The 26,344-nt window shown below is 38.7% G+C and overlaps 2 protein-coding genes across 2 annotated transcripts in view; both read left to right on the top strand.

The window, feature by feature from the left end:
• C12H1orf87 (chromosome 12 C1orf87 homolog) overlaps positions 1 to 26,344 on the top strand; it is a 71,817-nt gene that overhangs the window by 25,738 nt on the left and 19,735 nt on the right. The window contains 5 exon segments of the mRNA XM_021659199.2: positions 2,505 to 2,645; positions 3,311 to 3,574; positions 7,375 to 7,496; positions 10,107 to 10,272; positions 22,535 to 22,632. Coding sequence (XP_021514874.2) covers positions 2,505 to 2,645; positions 3,311 to 3,574; positions 7,375 to 7,496; positions 10,107 to 10,272; positions 22,535 to 22,632 — 791 coding nt within the window.
• On the top strand, positions 14,132 to 15,159 carry LOC110562463 (rhomboid-related protein 4-like). Its single transcript, XM_060365258.1, is given in 2 exon segments — positions 14,132 to 14,650; positions 14,653 to 15,159. Coding segments are annotated over 2 exon segments (1,026 nt in total).

Genomic DNA, 26,344 nt, shown 5'->3' with positions numbered 1-26,344 from the left:
TCTCATTCACAACAGTCTCAAAAATAATACAGAAATAAACCTAACAAAGAAGAATGCTACAAAAGACATCCAGAGAATTTTAATAAATGTTACATCTTTGAAGAAAGGAATTGAGGAAAACAGTAGGAAATAGGAAACAAAAACCTCCATACTCATAAGTTAGTAGAATTAATATTACAAAAGTGATTATTCTATCAAAAGCAATTTATAGTATCAATACAAACTTACTTGATATCAGCACAACATTCTTCACAGATATAGGAAAAATGTCCTAAAACTCATATAGAACTACAAAAGACCCAGGCTAGCTAAAGCAATTCTAAGTCAAAAGAACACTTGTGAAGGTAGCAGAAGTCCAGATTTCAGAATATATTACACAGCCTTAGGAATACAAACACTAGGGTATTCACACACACACACACACACACACACACACACCAGGCAGGGAGGGAAATGAACAAAATGTAAGTGAGTGTAACTACAGCCATTTGAAACTTGACACAGATGCCAAAAAAATGACACTAGAGAAGAGAGGGAGCATCTTCAACAAATGGTGCAAGGAAAATCCACATGCAGAAGAATGAAATTAGACTGATATTGGTCAATAGTTTAGATAATGTTTGGCTTCTAAAATTTCTAATATCCCCAGGACAAAAATAAACGTGTGTGAAATTCTCATGCTTTATTTTTAATAATTCTTATAGGCAAATGTCATAAAACTATCATTGACTGAAGTTACTGCAGACATTTTTGTCATCTAAATGCAGGATTTTGTGATTGCCCTCAGATAAAGCACAGACCATAGCAAGTCCTAAAGGGAATTCATGACCTCCCTCTGGACTCCCTCTGCAACCTTATCTTGTGCCTTTTCCAAAAGTTAGATTCTGAAAAGCTCTCTCCCTCTTGCTAGCACACTCTGTACTCCATTGATATTTTCTATATTCATTTCTCTTTTTCTGTCATCTTTTTTCCCCTTTCCCTCCTTATCCAGTTATTAGACTTACAAAAATCTAATTTTTCAACTCTAGACATAAGTGACATTGCCTGTCAACTTGGACTCCTACGTCCACATTAGTTGGATATATGAGCTGTTCTTGTAGGGCTTTTTCTATCCTATATTGTACTACTGTCATGGTTTCTACGTCTGCAAGTTGTGAGAGCAATGGAAAAAGTGTGCTTTGTTCATTCTAGAGCATATCACAATTCCTAAAAAAACTTATGAAAACAATTAAGTATGCATACATACTGTTCTTCTCATGTATATTCCATAACTAATATTCTTGCCCACTCTGTAGAGTTTCTTGATTTTGTCTTAAAATATTTCATGACTACACAGAACCTGTAAGTTGCTGTCATATTCATGGTTACTTGCCACAACTCTTAGCTGACTGAAGACTCCAAGTTGTCACAATCACTTTGATGCTATTTTTTAATTACCTGGAACTAAAACTAATCATGGATCTGGATTTTTACCCAAAATTTATTTTAAATCAACTATATGAGCCCAAACTGTAAAGTGATGAATGCAAACATCTTGGAAAGAGTGGTTGTTTTGTTTTTTTTTTTTTTCCAAGAGAGAAGAAAATATGTTGTTCCATTCAGGGCATGTGAGAAAATACCAACTTTGCTGAAGAGCCTGAAAAAGATTGAAGCAAAAGACACAAAGTTTGGGAAGTTTCCTTGGGATCATCAGGGAAGGACAGTACAAACAGCTTACCAGCAGTTATTCCAAAGAATTCCCCCTGAAAACTGAGACAAAAGGGTTGTGTTTGGGCATCTGAATCCTGGTACTAGCTAGTCAAGAATTTTAAGTATGAAAGTTGTGTAGGGAACAGCTAGTTAGCTTAAGGAAAGTGTATTACAAACAAGTCATTTCCTATTGCCAGTAGCTAGCTAGCTCTAGGTAGATCAGTTTCCCCCAGTCATCCAGCAGTACACTAACATGAGAAATTATCATAAAAATGTTAAAGTATTGATAATACATCATATTCTATGGCACAATGACATGAGGTTTTAACCTTGACCCTAGTGCCATTAATTATTATGTTATAAACTTTAACAAAAATTTTGGAGAGTTACATTTTAAATTTCTTCTTGCCAAAGCTCATAATTGCCTTAACCACCATTTATGAACTTGCTAATTAAAACATCCTACAAAGACTACTATTTCTGATAAGAACACACATCTGTCTACAAACACCTTATGCTCTACCTGTTTTCTTATGTGTATCTGTCAGAGACACCAATTTTTTTTTACACAAATAAAACAGTATTTAATTCTTAACATTTTCGTTCAACATGTGTTAATTGTCCAATGATGAAATTGGTGTGGAGCAAGTGTTCTTCACTGGGAATTGAGTTACTTGATGACTGCATGGGTTGAAGCTAATTTAGGATTGAAATTTTCTGGAAGAAGCCACTTGCCTCACTCAATTTTCCCTTTTTGTTTTCTCTTCCCTTTCTCATTTCTGCTTGTTGCTTTCATTTGTCTTTGTTTCTTCAAGATTTCCCATGAGGCAAATGCCCACTGCTACTCTGCACCAACTGGAGACCAGTCTCTCTCCTATAAACATTGTCTCCAGAGAAGAAAGTCGACAGACAGGTCCTTGGAACTTAAAGCAAAGGACAGTCCTGGTCAAGCTGTGGTGTGTATACTGAATTATTGGCTTGTTTTCTATAGCTCTGTGGATGGTGGGTATTAGTCACTGACCATGTGTTTTCATGTGAATTACTGATTAGAAAATCTGAGAATGGATTGACAGATATCATACAGCCCATGTTCAGCCAATTTTCAGGACTCTTCCTTGGGGACTTTTCAGGCAAACCTGCAGAGCTCAACTTCATTCACTCCAAATTGCCCAGAAGGGCCCCTGCAATCCTACCTAGTTAATCCAGTCTGGATTTAGCTCTCATCGTTTTTTTTTTGTTTGTTTGTTTGTTTGTTTGTTTGTTTTTGTTTCAGTCTCAGCACTAAAGTCCCCAATCTGAGAAATCTTTCAGATATGTTATTCTAAATTCTTATTCAAGATGAAATGTTTCTGTTTTCATTGTGAAAGACTGATGATGGTTGTTAAAGACTTTATGTGTATCCTCTAAGAGTTGCTTTCTTCCCTCCTAAGGAAGAGATCCAAGGTCCCATAAACTAACAAAACCAGCCAGAATGAATACTTTCCTCAGGTAGTACCATCTTGTCTTATCCTAGGCCAGGCCTGCAAAGGTAAGCTCTAACACTTTTTCCAGCTGTGTCTGCTTCTGCTTTACCTGTCCCGTCTCAGAGCTCTGTTCACACTTCTGTCCCTTGTTTTGTTAGGAAATTATCCAAAAGCCAACTATAATGACAAGAGAAGATTATTTTCTAATCACTATGGTCAGAAGAGAACCGAAGTCACGCCCATTGACCTCCAGCCTCTTGGACAAACTTCAGAAAGAGCTGAAGAATCTGGACCCCCTCTCCTCAGGGTTTGTACACCAGTCAAAGCTGAGCCACCAGTTCCTAAGGAATGAAGTCCCTCTGCAGTTACAAACAGTGAAGCTCCTTTGCCAAAGATTTTCCAAAAAGGGTTCTCCAGAAATGGTATGGCCATCTTGTGGGTTATTTTTATGTCTCTGACTTTAACCCAACAGGGTAATAAAATTAAGACGTTAGTTTCCTCCATGACCATGGCCTTTTCTATAGAGCTCTCAGCTTATTCATATTCATGAGTGGCCAAGCTTTCATCAGAAAACAGTGGAACAGAAAATAGAGTTATGTCTTTTAGGTTTATTCAATTTCCCCTTAAGACCTTTTTTATCTCAACTTTCACTGGCTGTTCTAAACATACGAAGCCCGATACTGATTCAAAGTAATGGGCTGCCTCAAGTTTCCTGAGATTTTGTTTATAAGCCTCAAGAAGCCTCTGGACTATCTCTTATGTTAGCAGTGGAAATCAGTCACTGTCCTTTAATCCCTTACTACATTGGACTGACTAAGGCAGGTTTGTTGTGACAGTGTCTTAGAGGTCAGGGGTATCTTTATAATATTATTTACTACTATAGTTTTGAAAACTGAGGCCCAGGTTGTCAAGAAAATGGTTGAAGAAACCAAGGAATTAATGGCAGACCCAGAGCTGAGACATAAATCACCAATAATAAGTGGGTTTGTATACAGTCCATATTTGGGCACTGAGCCTAAACTCACTTGCACTTGACTGTAGCATGGTCCAAATATAGACAAATTACAGAACCACAAGAAAATATCCTAAAATGGGCATGATAGTAATAAGACACTGTATCATTGACAGGGAAGGCCTTAGACAGAGCAGATATCACAAAGGAAGGCCAGGGCACTGACACAAATTTCAGCAGCTGCAACTCTGTTACCTGCGACTGACTGTTCTTCTCAATGTTCCTGGTGTCTCAATGATCTTGTCTAGGCTAGCAAGTCAAAACCAATATCACAGACATCATCTCAGGATTCAGTGATATAGCAAATAAAAATATTGATGCTTTATCTAGCTCTTAGTAGGTGGTCAAATAAAAATTCTCTCTCCTGTAGGCTGTCAAAATTAAATCTGTTCTAGCTGTATGAGAATTATTTAGCAGTATGCAGAAAATGAAACAAACTATGTAAAACTTCAGTTCAGTACAATTTTATAGCCCAAGACCTACCTAATATGAGACTCACCCTAACCTCTCTCCATGCTGTTCCTCTGATTCTCCGCAGGTTCTGCTATCCAGAGCCTCTTTATGGCTTCTACCACCCTTCAATCTCTTACTACATTGGAAAACAATCATGACTTTTTTTTCTTTCAATTAGTCTAATAATTATTGTCTCTAGAAAATATGAATGCATCTAAACTTATAAGTATATATTACATATAATAACCACTTCTGAGATGTGAGAGGGAGAAAAAGGCTAGACAGTATGTGATACAGCAATAAAAACCCCAAATTCTCAGTGGCTTAAAAAACAAAAACTAAAACAAATATCATTGATATTTAGAAGCAGGGTCTGATACAACCCAGACTATTACATTAAGGCACCCCTGTAACTGAAGATGACCATGAGTTTCTGATCTCCCTGCCCCCACCTTCCAAAGGCTGTGATTATAGGAATGTGCCACCATGACTAATTTTATTTCATGCTGGGGATCAAAACCAGGAACTGTGGTGCAGCAGACACTTTACCAACTGAGCTACATTCCCGAGTTGTTAGTTTCTAAATATCAGTGCTGTCTGAGCTGCAGAACTATCTTGATGAAACAGCTGCCCAGGAATACTTTTACAAGTGATACTGGAGGGGCAAAAGGGGGACATCCAAGGCCCTTATGCCAGAAGTTTAATCTTTAATGCTCAATGGTTCTCTTTTTATCTGTCCATAGCTCTTTAGCCAGAATTAGCCACATGGCTCTCCCAAGGTTCTATAAACTTTGTCAGTCCTGACACTTTCTTGGCAAAGCACGTTTATGTGACCTCTGTTATATAGATATATAGAATAGGTATGCATATCAAACATTTACTGGTAAAGGATCACAAAGAACTGTCAAAAATAATTCTTTGGTGTACATAGAATTTTATTATTTATAAAAATATGAAAGCACAGTTGTAAACTAATGAGATGAATGTGCTTATTTAATTGGTTTTTTTTAGATTTATTTATTCTATTTGTTTGAGTGTTTTGCCTACATGTATGTATGCCATGCCTGGTACCCGTGAAGGTCAGAATACAGTATCAGATGCCATAGAGCTTGAGTTCCAGGTGGTTCTAAACCACCATATGGATTCTGAGAACCAAACTCAAGTCTTTTGTAAGAGTAACAAGTGCTGTTAGCCACTGAGTCATCTCCCTAGTCTCTTAATTATTTTTTAAACTAAAACAAAATTATATTGCTACCCCTTCTTTTTTTCTACCTCTAATACCTCTCCTTCACTTCCAACTCAAACTGATGGACTCATTTTGGATGGTAATTGTTATTACATACATAAATATACATACAACTACTAAGCCAGTTTTTGTTGCTTGAGGTACATGATTAATTTTAGGGTTGATTGTAGCCAGACTTTTTCAGCTTCTATATTAGGTTCCTTTTCCTACCTCCCTACACCAACCCTGTCTTGTTCAATCCCCCAACATCAGGTAGGAGAGAAATAAGGTTAGAGGGGGAAAGGAGGTGCCGATATCCTTAAACTACTTCCCACTGATAGGAGAGCTGAGTTTCTTGGGGCGAATTTGATCTTTGTTATCAGGATATCTCCAACCAGCAATCCAGCAAACAGCAAAGCAGCAGGAGCAAACATCTGCCAGTCTATCTTGGAGCTCTGGCGTTTAAATGCCCTCTGAAGAGTCAGTCCCCAGAATTCTAAAGATAAACTCTCTTCAGCTGGCAAGATCCTATCCCTGTTTGAGTATGAGACCACTCGTAGTCAGCTGTGTGGACATCCGAAATAGCCAAATATCCCACACCTGGGATTAAAACAAAAACATATTCACATAACATATCTATGTTAAAAAAAAAACCCTCAAAATTCTCACTACAGTTGACCACTTTGCATGGAATAACCAATTGGGCATCCCATTTCTAAGAGAGGGTAATTCCTCCTCTTTTAGCAGTCACTGACTGCCTGTAGCTCTTTATCTAGGGACAAAAAGACAAGAAAAATAACTATTACTGAAGGTGAAGATTCTATTCTAATCCCAATCCAAAAGTAACTGAATGGACTTTCATGAAACTCAAGTGAGAAACTCAAACAACAACTTTAAAAACTAATCATTCTAACAATATAATCAAAAGATACAGTAAGTTCATGCTAATATGCTGAAGAATGACTGTATAAAATATTAAAAGCCTGTCTTTTATTAAGCCACTGCATATCTGTTTGGGCAGGAATCTGAACAGTAAGAACCTTGTCATCCCCAACACACAGCCATCTGGAATCTAAAGCAAGGTGTTTCAGGCAGGGTCACTGGTATTGTACTATGCGAATTTTGCAAATGCAATGTAACTGCATATGTTGTGTGCTCCGACAAGGCTACAGGGAAGTAAAGGGAACCTGTGGAGATCAAAGAGCCAGGAATATATTGTATGTTGAATTTTGAATTAATATGTGGTTGTTACACATTCAAAACCCGTTTACTGTTCTATAGGGTCACAGCCTAGAATTTAAGTAACTGAGCTCTACCAGCCACAAGGCAACAATGAGGAGGTACTATTTTGAGATTTGTACAGATAAGACCACTTAGACAATACCACTGATAATTATTGGCCTAAATTTTTAAAATAGGATTTTTAAAAACTATCAGTGATAAATATTTTCCAAATACATTTGACGCCAACAGTCCTCTTTCTTTTCGGTGTAAATTAAATGAAGGTGTTCTACTTTATATTTAATTTTCAGGTGAATTATGGAGAGCTACTTCGTTTTTTAAAAGAAGCAACAAAAGATTATTTACAGCAAAAAGGAACAAATGTATACAGAAATCCAAAGCTAACTCCAAGTCCCAGCCACCATCAACAAAGGTATTCTCTTCCTTTTTGTAGTCATAGTGTTCCTACATATTTTAGGTCATACTGCTTAGGTAATATATATGGTAATATATGAATTGAAGTACTGTTGTTGGCTAGTTTGGGGCGTTCAAAGGTTAAAATGAAAGTGCCAGCATGGGTTTGGTTTTTCAGATGTTCTCATCCTTACATGATAGACAGGGGGAAGAAAGAAACTCTGTAACCTCTCCTAAAACAACATTAATTTCTTTCATAAGGGCTCCACTCTCATGACCTAAGGTTCCCCAGTTTGAATTTGGGAAACAAACATATTCCATTGTATTATACTTTTAGAACCTTTAGGATAGTGGAGGTATTTATTAGAGTTACTTACCCAGTTTGCAAACACTTGCCTTTTGTTCTCTCTCTCTCTCTCTCTCTCTCTCTCTCTCTCTCTCTCTCTCTCTTTCTCTCTCTCTCCCACTCTCTCATCTTGGGATGATTGAGAGCAAAGTATAGTGAGACATATGTGTGAAAATGTCATAGAGAAATGCTTTGTATTATATTCTAACAGATAAATTTAATTTTAAGAGTAAGTAAATAAGAGAGAGGAGGATAACTCTGAGTTCCCTTTTTACACAGGAAGTTCAAGGCAGGCAGAGGTAGAGAGTGAAATTATGTTGTGAATTTAAACAAACAACTAAATAAAAAATAATCAAACAAACAAGTACAAAGCTCTTTAAAACAGACGTTGAATTTGGAATTACTTATTTGGTATTTGAGGCTAGAAATGCTGTCTGTCCTAAATTGTGTCTCATTTAGGCCTCCCATAGTTACTGGCCTATCTGAGGTGTTCAATACATATCTAATGAAAAAAAAAAAGACATCTCCAGTTATCCAAAGATGTTACATCATGTGACTTGCAGGGAGAAAATAGGCATCTCTATTTTACAAAACCACATAAAGAGATTATTCTGAGTGCATGAAAAAAGGCATTGCTTTGTTAAGACCAGACAGTGTGTTTGCGGAAACATAGGACTGAACCTGCAGCTCAGGAGGAAATCCTCCTTATCATCTGCTGGGTGGGGTAGCTCTGGGACTGAAAGGCTACAGCTCTCATCTCCTAAAGTGTGCCAGATGAAATCCAGTCCTGAAACAGCCTTTCCAGAAGTCCTGCCATCTACCATATCAGCAAACTGAGCAAGGGCCAAAGCCTGATCAATCCTGACACTTAGTAACTGATGTGGAAAGAAAGGAGAGAGGAAAACTTGTAATTCAAACTGTTAACCCTGGTATCTGATTGGCAGAGTCTGCCTTAGCAGCACAGAGAGGTTGATAATGCCAGGCTTTTCCTCTGCTAGAACCGGGAGGCAGAATGGGCAGCAATCGCTTACAGGAGCACACACAGGATAGCCCCTCCTAAATGGATCCTTCAGAAAGTATCATATATTATTAAGTAGTTGAGAATTGTTTATTTTGGAAGTCACCTTCTAGACATCTTAAGCGAATCAGTTTGTGGTTGTGCACTAGAGCAGTGGGAAAGAGCAACAACTAAGAAAGTCTTGACCTTGTGGCACAATCTACTAGTGAAGAAAGACTCAAGACATGAAGAAACAAAGATAGGATTTGTGGGAAGCCTTTGGGTGAAGAGAACACATAATTATGCAAGTCTATCAAAGAGGGAAGGGCTGCAGCAGGGAGGCCTGGCTTTTTTACACTCCTTAAGCATTTACTCAGAAGTCACAGTTTAGCTTGAAGTCAGTGATGGAGGAGGCTGTACATGAAGAAAGCTGGTGATACTGAAGATGAAGGCTTTACTTGAAGAACTAGTTTTAATCATTTATCTGCATACCAGGGAAAGGAGCCCGACGTATGTGGGTGTGGAATGTAGACACCACAGCTTCCTTCTGAGGAAGTAACACGTCACTTCATAAGTGCAAGTCTTGTTGAACATCACAGTGGAGGTGTGATTCAGACGGATCTGGGGAACACGTGGATTTGAATGCAGAGTGTTCATGAAACAAATATGAATAACATCTTAGTACCCCGTTATCGTTCATCTATTATTCAAAGAGGAAATAGTCAGACATGACTGTCTCAATACTTCCATATTTTCATGTCAGACTATAAGTAAATATCATTCTCCAAACATCAGGTCTTCCATACATAAATAGGAAGCTAAGAAATTATGTAATATGTCTGTCCAATAGAGGGTTCCCACTGTAAATCCACATTACAATATTGTAGCATGTTTGTTTGTCTTTGTTTGTGGCAATGAGTGGTTTAGAGATTTTACTTGCTATTAGAAATTAACTGAATTTAGAAACAGCAAGATTAAGTAGATCAAGAAAATGGCTTAATATTTGTTGCTAGTTTCCTCTCAAGTGATAAAAGAGAGCTACAAAACAGATTAGCCCTCTAGGTCTATATAATAACCCGGCTGGTTTGTGCTCCTGAGAAGAAATTGTAGATCTCATCACAGTGAAAAAAGAAGTGTGTTGAGCGATGAAAATTGCACATGCAGCCCATGTCCCAGTTGCTAAGATTTAGGCAGGGAATAGCTGAACTGAGAAACTCAACGGGAAAGCATGCAGAGACATTTAGCAGGCTGCCATTTTCATAGCCTCTCTTTGCCTGTCTAATCAGCACCTCACCTCAAGATTACAGTTTACTGTCTGAAGTGAACAAGAGCCTGCTGGAAATTCTGAAGATGGCTCTAAGAACCTGCCAAGGCAGAATCAACACAGACAGCCTCAACCAGAGCCTTCGAAATGAAGATCGCTCATTATCTGGCTGCCTCCCTGTCGCCAAGGTAACTAAAATTAGAGTTCAGATTTGTTAAGAGTTAACAGGCTCCTGCAGAACATTGAGTCTATATTAACAATAAGCCACAGCTATGATCTTTGTTCTTCCTGTGGATTACATTACACAACTGTTTGTTTTGTGTTTGTGCGCTTGAGAAAACAAAATAGACAATAGATTTATGAAATATGCAAAATTGGTCCAATAATTACATTGGCCTATTTTTAATATTACTAATAGAAAATATGATAATATCTAAATAATATTTAACAATGGAAACAAGTAGTTTTTCAAGGCCAAACTTTTTTCTTACATCCTCTCCTAGCTTCTCCTGGGGTCAGCATGTGGCGTCTCATGCCTTTGGTACACCATATTTTAGGAGTGATGTAATTTATTGCGGATAGAGCTCAGCATGCTGATTTGAGACAGTAATTACCAGTGCAGATGTGTTTCATGGAAGAGGACCCAGAACAATATTAATTCATGAATCTTCTGTAGCCAAATAATCTAATGTCTCAAAGCTATGCAGGATAGAGGTGGAATAATGATTACTGCTATTACCACAATGACATTGATTATACCACAGCCTTATACTGCTTAATTTTTACAGGGTTTTGTGCACTGTGCTAAATGCTTAACTGACGTGATCTCATATAACATCAACAAAGTTAACTCCTTACACAATATCAGGAAATGTATGTAGGTGTTGTTATTGTGCTTTCGTAAGTGAAATAAATTTTGAAGAAGAGAATTGAACTAATTCTTGGGCCACAAGTAACAAAGGGCAGAATCAAGATTCCAAGTATAGAAAAGGCTGGAAATTGATGAGCAGAGTGAACTCAATTAAGAGATGATATCCTGCAACTGTTGCAGAAAACAATACTCAAAAGATAAAAAAAACAGAGCATTAAGGAAGGTTGAGAACTATAGGGGGAAGGGTCCTATCAGAAGCATTGCAACATATTCTCTATTCTGGACATTCTGGGGTTAAAACTGAAGAAGTGATAGTTGTTTCTTATATTTACTAAGAAAGCGAAGATACAAAACAGTACAGGTGGGTTCTTGTTCTCAAACAAAAGCTGCCTTTCTCGGGTACTATACTTATGCAGTCAACACTCAAAACAAGGCTTATGCTAATGTCTGTAGGTGCACAAACCTGTGCGCATGTGTATTGTACATTCAAACATGTTTCAGTAGGAAGAGAATACTGTAGGCCAGTCTGGATCTTATACCTTGCCTTTTCTGTGTTCATGAGATTAAAAACTAGGTTAAGAAGCAGCAGTTCTTGGTAGGATAGAAACCATGTAATGCCACTGGTAAAGTCTTGTGTTTTTAGATGTTATTTATAGGCCCAAACATAAATAACTTGAAATTTAAAGTACATTCACTTACTCTTTTGGTCTCAGATTTTCATCTGGAAAAATTAGGTTCCAAATTACCATCTTCTTTGACTATTTTGAAGATTAACTGTGACAAGTATATGAAAGTGTTTGTATAGAATACAAGTCCTTAAATCTCTCTCTCTCTCTGTCTCTCTCTCTTTCTCTCTCTCTCTCGCACACACACACACACACACACACACACACACACACACCAGTTTTACCAGTTTTCTGAGAGATTTCTGTCCTGTGGTCAGATAAAACATTAAACATTGGCTTTTATGGAATCCTTAAATGTTCATGTCTACAGCTGGCCTTGAAAGCCTAACTTTGTGGTTCAGATCCAACGAAATGGGGTGTATTTTCCTTAAAGCTGGTCTGCCTTTCGTGAGCCATCTGGCATCTCTTAAAACATCTGGAACTTGCTCAAAGTATAATACAGTTCTGGGAGGCATGCTAAATAGAATTCTGATTTTTCAGAATGTGAAGCAAATTATGGCCTACAGGATATTTGATACAGGAAGCCACACCACAGCTTCCTTGCTCCTGGACCCAGAGTTGAGAGCAGACTGGAAAGGCCATTCTAGAACTAGAAACATTGATATTTTGGACCTATAAATTTCTTAAAGTGCAAGGGATAAAAATCATGAACTTTCTTACGTAGTCCATGACAGCTATATACTGCTTGCTGCCAGGAAATCAAAACTAAGGATAAAGTGGAAATAAGAACACCCAAAGAGCCATCAATGCAATGTGTTTGCAGACAACTTGTGGCTTCCAAGAAAAATGAACATTGTCAAAAATAACAACCTACAGATCTTGTCACCCACATCAATTTAAAGTTGACCAATTACAAAACAAGAGTATAGTGATAAATATAATACCAGTCATCTTCACCTATGGACTCCTTCATTTTGTTATCTTGCACATCTTCAGTGCAATGAGGACTGCAAAAGCAATGAGGATCCACATATATTTCTTTATTAACTCTACCACTGTATTATTGTTGCTGTGACAAAATGCCCTAGCAAAATCAAGGAAGGGTGGGCTCACAGTTAGAGGTTATAGACCATCATGGAAAGGAAGTTACAGCAACAAGAGCTTAAGGCACCTGGTAACGTTACTTCCAAGATCAAGAAGTAGAAAATCATGATTAATGATTGTTTTTAGCTCAAGTCCTTCTTTTTGTTAGATCCAAGAATCACATCCTAGGGAATGGTGCTACCCACAGTGGGCAGGTATTCCTACTTCAGTTAGTCTAAAGAAAATAATCTCTCCCCTCATGTTCAGAGACACATCTCTCAGGTTATTCTAGATCTTATCAAGTTGACAGTTGAAATTAGCCATCACACCTGCCCATTTCCAGAGCAAGTTATACATTCAACAGGGATGTAGAAACTGGGTTCTTGAGCATGCAGCCTCAGTTTAACACTTCTAAACAACTTCCAAGTTTCTTCTTTGAACATGTGTTAAGACATCAGAATCTCCAAGCACCTTCTATAACTTCTCAGGGAGCATTTTCATATTTAATTGTTTCTATAACTTTGTAATAAAAACAGTACCAATATTTCTACTAATTCTGAATTGTTCTTTACCTTCAACGCAAGAGCCATATTTATGAGTAATATGGTATATTTAACTTATTTTCATGTATGATGCATTTATTACTTAGTCGGTTCTAGGCACTAATAACACTTTCCCAATTTTCTTGTTCACCAGAAGGTTAAGGAGAGTTAAATGCCGTTGGTATTCTATGACAAAATAAGGGGTATCCTTGGACTTGAACTAGACACCAGTGCAACTTATTTTAAAAGTGGTCCAGGGAGATTATATAAATATTGAACCTTGGTCAGCATATAGGTTTGACAAAGAACAGATGAAAAGAAGATAAAATGATGGGACAGGTGATCAGGAATAAGAATAAGGACTGAAGGAGATCATGACCAGTTCAGGGAATGGCATCTTGCCAACTGTCTGAATGAAAAGTAAAGCCTGTGTATGAAAGGTCTTTTCCATTAGTTTATATTGTATCTAATAAAACAATTTTAACCACCAAGTTTTTTAGATGTGAAAATGATATGATCGTGTTTGAACTTTTAGAGAGACATTTTAATATAATTTAGAGAATTTAAAAAAAAAAAAACAAGCAAAACTTGAGGGAATGAGAGCCCTGTATGAAGCTGTTCCACTGATATAGCAAACAATGAAGATGCTCAAGTAACCCACTAACAGGACAAATAGAGACATTAGGAAGGATAAAGTGGGGTTTTATATGTCCCTGGATGTGAGCCAAAACTAACTCTAGATTCACTGAGATAAGAAGCCTTCGGAATTGGTTTCTGAGCAGGAAGTTGAGCCTCCGGATTCGGCGTCCGGGCAGGATGACACACGTGTGCGGGGATACGTGAGGACGCATGCTGATCTTAGTGAGAGCGCAGCTCTCGGCGTTCCTTGAGCACAGTTCCCCATCTGGGCTCCTGATAGCCAGCCATGCAGCGGAGGTCAAGAGGGGTCAACGCGGGGCTCCTGATGCGCCTTTCTCAAGTGTTCCATGTTGGAATCAACAATATTCCACCCGTTACCCTGGCAACCTTGGCTGTCAACGTCTGGTTCTCCCTGAATCCTTTGAAGTCCCTGTACCATTCCTGCCTCAGTGTGGAAAAGTGTTACCACCAAAAAGACTGGCAACGTTTATTGCTCTCGCCCCTGCACCGCGCAGATGACTGGCATTTGTATTTCAACATGGTGTCCGTGCTCTGGAAAGGAATAAAGCTGGAGGGAAGACTGGGAAGTAGATGGTTTGCCTACGTCATCTCTACACTCTCCCTGCTCACCCGGGTGGTGTATTTACTCCTCCAGTTCGCCGTTGCTGAATTCACGAATCAGCCTGGCCTCAGAAGGAACTGTGCTGTCTGTTTCTCAGGAGTTTTGTTTGCCTTGAAAGTTCTTAACAACCATTACTGCCCCGGAGCCTTTGTCAACATTTTGGGCTTTCCTGTTCCCAAACAGGATTTGCTTGTTGGGCAGAGCTGATGGCCATTCACTTCTGCACTCCAGGAACTTCCTTTGCTGGGCGTCTGGCCGGCATTCTCGTTGGACTGATGTACACACGGGGGCCTCTGAAGAAAATCATGGAAGCATGTGCAGGCATTTTTTTCTCCAGTGTTGTGTATCCAAGACAGCAGTGCCACTTTAACGGCGCAGGCCCCTCTGGATATCAGAATCACTCCCGAGATGGCAGAGCAGGGGCCTGTGGAGAAACTCATAGGAGCTGTGATGTGTACACAGCAGGGCTAAGCAAGGAGGAGCAGCTGGAAAGAGCATTGAGAGACAGCCTTATGGACCAAAAGAATGCCAGACATGGTCCAGCACCGTATGGGTTCCGTCTCACGCCAGAAGAAGAAATGAGGAGACAGAGTCTTCCTAGATCTGATGGCCAGCGATGTGGCGCCATGCCCGGGAAGCCACGGTCCAGCTGTGTGATCATAGCCCATTCAGTTTACTCCCCAAGCCCCTGACTGGTTTTAAACCAAAGCAGAGCACACCATTGTTGTTGCAGATAACTCACGTCTGCCATGAAAAGTCACTCCACGGCCCCTATGTGTTCAGACCCACAAGCCCAGTTGACATGTCTGGAAACCAGGCTTGACCCAGGAAGAGCACAACTTTCCCCAAGTGGCCTGTCACCTGCTCAGTTGGAACCAATTTCCACTTTTCTCTGCTTTCCTCCCGACTCAGTGGTACATCCACATTGGGGTTGAAGACTATGTGACCTTGAAAAAGTGTTTTGTTTTGTTTTTTAATCTTTTTAATTTTTATTTTATTTTACCAGGCGAGAGCATTCACCCTCACTCTGTCTGGTATCCTATGCCAGGTGCTTGGCCTGGCAGGAGGGGCCACGCCACCCCCTGGTCCTGCTGACATATTTCCATGATGGTGTGGAAAGAGGAGGTTTCCAGGATGTTCTGTTCTCTTTCATTCAGGCCCCTCAGGGTGCTCAGGCCGCTGGGTCTGCTCGGTGATCACAACTCCCTCCCGCTGGGTTCTGCATGCAGCATGCCTGACTGGAGGGGAACAAGAAAGATCTAAAGTGGGGGAAGAACCTGCTTATTCATCAGATTTCACGTGGCACCAGCAATTTAGGTTCACAGCCAGCACCCCAGGCGCAGGAGACGAGGCCTGTTTAACTCTTCCTGCAGAGCAGTGGCAGGTGCCACACGGACAGCAAAGGGGGGGGAGGGGTGTTCCACGGATTTCTCGCTGGGAATCCCTCTTGCAGGAAGTATTTTTTTTTTATCTTCACAAAAGTGCCTTTTCATTGGCCACTGTGCCTGCTATTTGTCATAAACAAATGTCCAAAAAATGCCCCAGGGAACTGCAGTGTTTAATGCACAGATTGTCGGCGTCACTGAGGGCATTTCCCTTGGTTGTGTTCTGAGAATAAAAGGACAGAGACAGAATATCCTGCTGCCTCACTGTCATGGAGCGTTTAGTTCAAAGGGACTTAGGAGCAACAACGGGTGTTCCTCCTTTACTCGCCATTCTGTGTAGTGTCTGATTATAAAAGCTGTAGACAGGCTTTCTTACCCAAAATGTAAATATCTGGAAAAGAATACTTAGTGTTAATGCAGATTAGCCTTGTTGGGGGAGAGCATGTGGAACCTGACTTTCTTTGTTTACAGTTTTATATTTTTTAAAGTGTCTATGTGAGTGTGTGTTGCCTTCAGAAGATGAATTTATATAATAAATCAAGAAACATGTAACCAGCAAAACAAAGCAAAACAAACAAACAAAAAAAGAAGCCAAATAACAGTAATTTGAAGTTGAAGAGTAAAGGCTGATGGGCTAAGCTTTGACCTTGTTGATCTGGGTAGTAAGATTGAAATTAAGTAATAATTTGAGATTCTTCAAGATGGAGCAGACATCACAGGAGTAGTTTAGCTCACTAGAGAACAGAGGAGAGGGGGGCAGTAATCAGGTTAAAGAAGGAACTCATTTTGGAGTAGGTAGCCAAGAGAAGCAAATAAAAAGGAGTAAACATCATCAAAGGAGATGTGGGAATACTCAAGAAAGCAATGAAAGAAAGTTTGGAAGACCAGGGCATGGTCATCTCATCCCATGTCAAAAAAAAAAAAAAAAATCATCATCTTTAAATAGGACCAAATCTTTTAACTGGGAAGCCATAGAGCATAGAGGTTCCTTGATGGTTGAGTCAAGTGAGAGTGTAAAACACAATCATGGGAAAAGAAACACCTGTGACAGTTTGTTAACTTTCAAATGACATTATTAACATGAATAATCATTTTGTGTGTCACCTGCTAAATAATATAGATTACTGACTTACTTTTAGGAAGTCTATTTACATTAATCAAAAATATTTTCCTATTGAGAAAAAAATATTAAAATTTTCTTACTAAGGGTCACCAGTATGAATAGTTATGCTTTGGAAGATCTTAAAGGAAATCCAGATTAAGAGGGTTTCAAATAGCTTTTCTGGTAGATGTTTCCATTGTTCCTCATGACTGTCAATCAATGTTGAGCAGCCATCAATCAGTGGGAGACTAGGTGCCATGATGCATTTTTTCTAATCTGCTATTCATTTTAGCCCACAGTAAAACTATTGACAGCTATCTATTTTGAGAATAGGATTTCAGTATAGGTGCTCCAAGACACATCAGTATGCTCTAACCATGAGGATAATCAGTTTTTATCACATAAAAATGGCAGAATGTGTGATAAATTTCTATATCCCCTTGATTTTTGCTGTTCCTTCCTTGCACACATTTCATTTTCATTCATCCTTTATTTTACATAGATTTATTACTTTTCCAAGACTGCTAAATAATGGTGTAGCCAAGGTGTTGGCTACTTCATTGTGTTCATTTTTCTACCTCCCTTCTCCACCTCAATCCCTACAAACCCTACAACACTAGGCAGGAGGGAAAGGATGAGAGCAGAGAAAGGAGGTGTTGATTTTGTTAGATTACTTCCTACTTACTAGTGGTGTCGAGGTCCTTCAATCTTAGTATTTTTCCAACCAGCAAACAATAATCAAGAAAGCAGCTACCAGCAACAGCAGGCCAGGAAGCAGCATCCTCCATGGCCTATATATCTGCTCCTGCCTCTAAGTTCCAGCCCTGCTTGAGTTTCTGTAATTTTTGCTTCTTAGTTTAGGGCCATTGACCTATCCATACAGGCTTGTAGTCAACAATTTTAGGGTAGTGCCATCCCTATTTCAGCAGTGGCCCCTCTTATATATCTGGAAGTTCAGTCTCTGGAATGTCCTGTATTTGGACAATTGGCACAGCCTTGGATATTTTTGACATATATCAATACCTTCCCCAGAAGCATCTATCATTTCACCCCTAATTTCATCATGAGCTGTCTCTGGGGTTGCAGGAATATTAATTTGAGTATCCCATTATTTTAAAAGATCCCTCACCCATAAACTTATGGTTATGTCAACCACATAAGATCTTAACTTTCCCTTTTGAACTTCTGGTTCCATTCATTTAACCTATAAGATACTTGTTTTATTTGAGATAATTTTCTAATTCCTATAAATTGTGTATAAACCTTCTGAAGTGGTCACTCTGAATTCCAAGATTTGGGAGAAAATGATAGTCACATCATCTCCTGTATCCATGAAACCTATTTTAGCCCCATTTATTTGCAATTTTATTTTTGACCTTTAATCAACCGCTGCTTGGCAGAATACAAATTTTCCAGTATTTCTAAACCCTCCTGTTCTTTCCAGTGAAGCAGGTTTGCCTTTAGTGTAGGAAAACAATTAATAACTGAGCAATCTTATCGCCTGCATTAATTTACATCTCTATTTTTTTACATTGGCCATAATTTTAATTTTTCCTTTGAAATCCCCATCAGTAGTTATTTTATAACACTGAATTTTGGGAGATAGGGTGAGAGGTTCACCTGCATCCATATCTAGAGCAGCACTGCCTATAATAGTTGTTTTGTTTTGGTTTTTTTTCTTTTTTTCTTTTTTGGACTGCTTGTTATTTCCTGGATGACCAAGGGGAAATGGATCTTAGTTTCTGCTGAGGGGCCCTGAGCTACCAGACTCCCTTTGTTTCCGAAGGGCAAAAAGGTTTTAAGATGATGCAGCCAGTCCTGATGATACCTGATAGGCTAGGGTCAGATAGAAGTGGAGGAGGACCTCCCCTATCATTGGACAGGGCGGAGGGGGAAAAGAGGGTGGGTGGGACTGGGAGGAGACAAGGGAGGAGCCTACAGCCCGGATAGAAAATTAATAAATTGTAATAAATAATTTAATTAGTCTTTTAAAATAAAAATTAAATTAAATAAAAAAAAAGAAGTTGCCCTGGTTATACCTCTTGGACCTGCACTCATTGGTACAATGGTGTCCCTTGCCACACAGTCTGCAAACCCCGGGAAGCCTAAGAGTTCTTTTAGAAAAACCATTGCTTTGAGAAATGGCTTGTTTACTTCTCTGTCAGAAAGTACCATATTTCTCACAGTTAATGTACTGGACATATTGAGAGCTGAGGCTTTTGGCAGGTTGGTCACAGTTTCTTTGTAAATGGCCAAATTTACCACAATTAAAGCACAGGGCATTTCTATATTGGAGACCCTTAGCAATAGCTTATCCTATTAGCATGGTACCCATGAAAGCCAATATCAGTTGTGTCTCTTATGCACTTGTCCATTGTCACGGCTCAAGATGTTCATGGTCTAATAACTTTTTATATTTGATATTCTAATTCTCAAATGTCAAGTTCTCTGTCAACACCTGTCTCTCATCCAGGGTCTGATATGGCTTTGTTTACAACAAAAACCACTCTTGCAAGAAATCTGTGAAGGCTTCCCAGAGGCGTTGACAATATTAATAAATGAGGTGAACTTTTTCCTGGGCTGCTCAACCTTGTCCCGATCTCTTAAAGCCTTTAAACAATGTTGTCCTAGAATGACATCATCAAATAGAGTCTGTAAGTCAGAGAACCGCCCTCCACAGAGCAATTGATCTTAAACAATATCCATTTCCCTTGCTCTATGTCATTGTTCAATATTCCTGGCTTCCCCTATCCACCATGTTTAACATTGTTATCTGCTATCCAGCTTTTAGCATAGCTGTTACCAGACTTTTTCAGTCCTGGGAAATTACTCTATTTTGGGTAGCCCAGTAACTTAGTATATGTTTTACAATAGGAAAATGCTTTCTGTAGGAAATCATAGCCTCCTTAAAACACCTCAAATCTGTCATTTCTATAGGAATCCATATTATCTCGTACAATCATGATCAGCACTATGAGAAAACCAATATTATTTTTGTATGCCCAGACTACCCAAACTCTTGCAGCACAACTGGCTCAAGATTAACCCTTTCTCATGAAACAGACTGGTTTTCATTAACCCTGTCACCCTGTACTCTGCCCCACCACCCCTGGTCTCTGCCTTGTTCAGGAGCTTCCCGTTACCAGCACAGGGTGATGATCTGCCTTCTAGCCTGGTTTGCTTTTGCTTCTCTTTTTCATCCTGTGAGAATCTCCAGTTCTCTTGCTCAGTCACCAAGTATGAGCTCTTTTGTTTTCCCTTTTCAGGCAGTTCTCACTTCCCAAGAGCTTCCATCTCTACCCACAGTTCTTTGGTGTTTGTTTTTCAGTTGCATATTCAACTCTGCAAACTTTTCAAAACTAAGAGAATAGAGTGACCCTTTGGCTTTCCCATTTCATCCAATTTTTGGTTTCTTGGATTCCTTCATTTCCACTTGCAACTTTTCAAACTTCTCAGCCATTCTCTAAACCTTTTTTGAGACAGACTATAAAAAGAAAAAGAAGAAATAGACAATCCCTCTGGGAGAACGTAGTGGCAGCAGCTGCAAACAACCTATTTGCTGACATCCTGAAACAGAATATTCATCCCTTCTTCCCTGTTGTTTTCTCTATGGAATTAGAAATCAGATTTCCCATTCTGCTTAGCCCATGTTAGGTGCCACTTGTAACTAGATTTTTGGCTACTTTATTGGTTTGTTTGTTTGTTTGTTTTGTTTTTTGTTTGTTTGTTTTTTCTTACCTCCCAACACTAGGTAGGAGAAAAAGAAGGATAAAAGGAAAAGGGGCATTGTTCTTGTTTTACTACTTCGTGCTGATTAGGGGTGCTGAGGTCCTTGGGGCAAGTTTGATCTTTATCATCAGGATATCTCTAATCAACAACCAGCAACCAGCAGCAGCAGCAGGAGCAAACAGGGGCAGCAGCAGTAGGTGGAGCTGCAGCCTCCACAGGCCCTCTCAAGGCTGTTACATTTACACCCTCTGAAGAGTCCCCAGAATTCCAAACATAAACTATTTTCAGCTGGCAAAATTATGTCCCTGCCAGAAAACAAGATAAATCATAGTTAGCTGCTGTGGTCATTCTGAAGCAGCCCCACATCCCACACCTTGAATTAAGACCAAAAAAAACCATATTCACATAACATTTCATTTTTAAAGAAGCTAAAATTCTCAATACACAATACAAAATAAATGACTAAAGCACCATTCCACCCTGGAAAAGATACTGTCTTGCAAGAAAGCTCAAAAAGCAAGAGGATTGCTGCTCCACAGGAAAAGACAGAAAAATATGGGAAAATGGGTAACACCAAAATTTTTACCATTCTAAACATCACTGGACCTTTTTCACATATTATTTATATCTTCTTTTACTCAACCCAGCATCCTCCTCAACGACTTACACTTTTGGTAAACTTTGTTTGTTTTTGTGTTTTAGAAGAATCTTTTATTTTTCTTCTACAGGCCTCTTTGACTTAATTACTTCACACCTAGAAAGCAACAGGATAGTTTTTAAAATCTATATAAAGAAAAGAAAACATGAACTTTTGCTCTCTGATTGCTTTCTTGCTTACTAAGCAGTAAGAATTAACCCAAGACCTTGCATATGCTAAGAAAATGTTACACAGAGCTAAGCCCTGTTACCGTTTTAAAATATAGACTCCAATATTGTTTAGCAATGCTGATATTAACAGAGTTGTAGACAATTGTTATTGTAAAAAAGATATCACACCATATAGGGCTTCACAGGTTCAGAACAAAATGTGGAGGGTGGTCACGAGCTTTTACTATGCTTCTTGTTGAATGAATGAACAAAGCATGGTAAGCAAGAAGATTAACTAGTTTGAATAACTCCCTTGAACTCTGGAACTTTGGAGGATGGTTTCCTGGTCCCTTATGCCAGGATGATAGGTCAAAGGAGTAGCAGAGTCTTGTATACACTTAGATTGTATAACTAGATTGCTCACAATCAACTGACTTCTACTTTCTCTGGTATTTAGCTAACTTAAGGGCAAGATAGTGATTGTAATGGTTATTATGTTAGTTGTAAGTTTAGTAAAGCCTACAGTCTATGAGATTGTGATAAGCTGTTGTATGCTCCTGCTATAATGTGAAGGACTGAACTTTGTGAAACTTTGTTTCAGTTTAAACCCATTATCCCTTAAATTGCTTTTGTCAGGGTAATGTCTCACAACAACAGAAAAAAATAAAACAATGACATTAACCATGAATACAACACACTTGCTTCTACAAATCAAAGTAAGTGATAAAAATGTTTTACAATTCATCAGCAGAAAGAAGGGCAAATTATTTTTAGGCCTTAACCACACATGGGTTGACAAAAACATAAGATCAGTAATAGAAAGACTAGTGGCTTCTGGAAAATAAACTACACACATCTGTCCAGTGAATATGATTGTTACCTATAAGCACTGATCTAGAAAGTCTTATCTAGAATGATACCTTGGTGTCAGAATATATACCTGAGAAATAATTCTATGATAGGATCATATTGACTATAATAGTGGGAAAAAATTAAAACACTAATTCCATCTTACTGAAGCTTCCACTCTTTTCTTATTTATAGGTCAGGGCTGTATGTGGCAAACATGGATTGTACCTAACCTTGACTCTGCTGGAAATGTTGACTGACCACCCAGACTTGGGTTACCAATGTGAAATAAAGTAAGTTGAATTTTTATGTTTGTTGTCTCATCAAAATGAAAATATGGTAAAGTCCTAATTCTCAATATGTTGATTCTAGGGTCTAAGGCCCTAGAAGGTCACTAAATTTAGATGAAGTTGGACTACCCTGAAAGAAATTGTATATTTCCAAGAAAATAAGAAGCTAAAGCTTCCTCTGCTCTCTACCATACAAAAACACAAATAGAAGGTGGGAGCCATCTACAAGGCAGAAAGAAAGCTTTTTGTCATCTCAGAAGCATGAGAAAACCAGTGTCAGATGTTAGACACTTTGGCTACTGTGATGTGCTATTTGTAAGGCTTTAACAACTTCTTATCCCCATGGTCTTCTATGAGGATGCCAAGTACAGAGATATGTCTTTGGAGAACAAGTTTCCTGTGGGAGGCAATCAATTTCTACCATTTGACCACTGGATCAAAAAGTGGTCATTTTACTAACACCAAAAGGGGCTGGGAAAATGGCTCAGTCAGTACAGGCCTTTACTGCCAGCTTGATAACCTGACTTCGGTCCCTGGATCCCACATGATAGAATGAGAAAGCTAGGTCTCAAAACCTATCATCTGACCTCCATGCATGTGCGTGCACATGTATATTGGATATATATATAATAAACACATGACAAAATTTTCTCAGTAGTTGTAAAAACATGAAGTAGGAAATTTCTTCTTTCAGCCCTTAGGAACCACTGCAGCCTTTATTTGACATGCCACATAGCAGCTAAATGATAAGCTCAAAGAGATGTAACAGTGTTGCAGAGGTTGAGAGTCAAGCATCATCATCAGATAATGATTATTTTTAAAAGGAAAACAATGAGGTTGACTTAGCTTGATTCCTTAGGAAAAGGAAAAGCTAAGGCTGGAATTTTCAGTGAGCAAATAAGAGAGGGTTTAAGGTTAGGAAGAACAAGAGAGGTGTGGCACACACTACCAGGAATATGGGGCACAAATTCCCAGGGACTTCTGGAGCTTTGAAAGAGTCACCTTCAAGGTTTCTTATAGGCACTGGCTGATGGACCTATGAAACTGCTCATAGCACTGGGAAGAAAAGGACAGAAAATGTCTTAGGACTCAATTTATGTGGGCTATACTATTACTTTGTTAAGAATCTTAATCTCTCACTCTCTCCCCTTTACCTGCTTTCCTTTTACTTGCTCTACAAAACTCCAAAATTATATTTTCAATGTTCCATGTGTGTGTGTGCATATATGTATATATATATATATATATATATATATATATATATATATATATATATACATATATATTCCATCCTGAGTGTAATGTCACCCCGAGCCCCATCTACTCCTAATATGTAAAATAACTTACTTTTTTATGTTATGCTCATTGCCATATTGTAGTAACCAGTAAACTACAGTACCATAGGGCAAGCAGATTCATTATTTAGTTCAGTTCTGTATCCCAAACATCTAAAGCAATAATGATTATGCTAATAAATATCTATGTAGTTGAACTGAGTTAGGAGAGAAGTTATCTCAAAATATTTCTAGCCCTCAGTGCATGGTGAAACTGAAGGATGTTTTTCCTAACCATCTCAACAAAATCAAGTTCACTGTACTAAACACTCTCACAGCACCTAGTCCTTTTATTTCCTAGCACTCTTTAGAATCATGGCTTTATTTGCATTGCTTCTTTATTTATGTCTATGCAATGATCCCCCATGACAAGCAACATAGCTGCTTTTCTCTCACTAAGTGATGACAGCCTTAACCTACAGCACAAGGTAGACACACAGTGCATATCTGAGAACCTTGTTGATTCATTTAACAAACATTTGTGATGAGCCAGCAATATACTATTACTTCTAGACACCGGAAATATAGCTATGAGGAAAACAAAGCCCCTTTGACATAAATATATCTTCCAGATGGACTGAGAAATCAATGTTTAAATATTCTGGCATATCACAAGGTTACAAGGAGAAATAAGGAACAATAGGTGAAGAGCAATGAATAAGTGAATGAGTTTAAGAGTCCAACCTAGTGCATGGACTTCTATGGGCCAGTTTTGTACATGAACATTTCCTTAGAGATGGTTCAGCTGCAAAAGCAGAAAGATGATTTAGGAGCAGAGTAGAAACCAAAAGGAGATTTTCAAAGTGGGTTTACTCTAAAAGAAGAAAAATCCAACAACAAAGTTCACATTATAGGTAGGACATAGGAAAGACTCCATTGATATTGTGGATTCACAACTAAGGCAGAACCCACATTGCAGGGATCTGGAATATAGGAGCAGAGATTGCTATCTCAGACTTAGAATATTCTAGGACATCAACACCATGAGAATCAAAGAAAAATGTGTTTATAAGAGATAAGCCTATTTCATCTCTAAACAGTCATTGGCTAAAGCTTCTTCTGTGAATTAAACCCATTCCATTATGGGCTGTGTATGCAAACCTGTATCCTTAAGAGATTAAAGATGTAATTTAGGCACACATTTTAGGAGCTGAATGATCAAATCATTATCTTAGTACATATTGTCCATTAATCTGCGTTCAATTGGGAAGCCATTCGGAATGTGGTTGTCTGCTAATTAGCAGGATTCTACTGCTGAGCTGCTTCCTGATTAAATGTCCTCTAGAATCAATAAAACATCAGGAGGGATTGTGGTGATGTGGGATTAGCCTCATCCAGCCAAATAAAATGAGTTGTGTTCCCTTCTTAACCTAGCATGTAGCAAGAGCCGACAAGAAGAGCAAATTTGCCAGCCCTGTAACAAAAATAGTCTTTCTGTTTTTGATTTTTAAATAAATTTTTTTAGCTCTGAGATTTTGTTTTTATCTTTCCATTTTCCTAACAATTAGCAGAGACATTAGTGAATGACTGCCAAGATAAGGCGATTGTGAGGAAGACTTGATTACAATTTCTAATCTCCACTCTGAATCACCCTTATGTAAAATGAGCTCAGGTTGTGTTGGATGGAAATTATTATCCCTGTTCTTGGCTAGGGAGATGGAAGTCAGAATTCACATTTAATATTTCTACGTGACTTTGTAATAAATGGTAATTAAGGAGGGCAGAGAAAGAACAGGAGGCAATCTAATACTCTAAAATTATATTGGCAAAATTAAATGCTTCAAAGCAGTTTAGAACACGCATACAAGAGCCAAATTGTGTTGGGGGAGGAGATAAATAATAAAGCTGCAATGGCGGCTTCCTGAATAGACTAGCACAATTGACATAGCCACAAGTAGGACTTACCACACACATCTGGCCCATTATTGAAAATGGAGTTAGGTTGGAAAGGACTGTTTTTGCCAATCCTGGGGACAAGCAGAGGATTTGAGGAGATAAAGGAAACATGAGGTGTTTTATTCAGCAACTGCTGCTTAAGGAGAATAGGAAAAGTGTTAAGCAAAGAACTATTAGAGATTTGCTGTGGTATGCCTTTGGCTCAGTGTTAGATTGCAAACCCAGCTTCCAGTCCACAGTTTAATAATGATGAGACTGCTGATAAAGTGGATAGCATTTCTCTATAGAGAAAATGCGTAGAACTTAATAAATTCCAAGCAATATTTCCAGTGCTTTCTTAAATTTTAATTCCCATAACAGCTAGGAATTAAGGGTAGGTTCTATCTTATTTTCCAAATGAGGAAACTGAGGAGGCATGGAGACGCCAAAACCACTATGCACCTGATAAACAAATTCACCAGTAACGCTGAGTTGATGCAGGCTCC

This window comes from Meriones unguiculatus, chromosome 12 (assembly GCF_030254825.1).
Source record: "Meriones unguiculatus strain TT.TT164.6M chromosome 12, Bangor_MerUng_6.1, whole genome shotgun sequence".
In the NCBI taxonomy this organism is placed as follows: domain Eukaryota; kingdom Metazoa; phylum Chordata; class Mammalia; order Rodentia; family Muridae; genus Meriones; species Meriones unguiculatus.
This window is presented reverse-complemented; position numbering and strand designations above follow the sequence as displayed.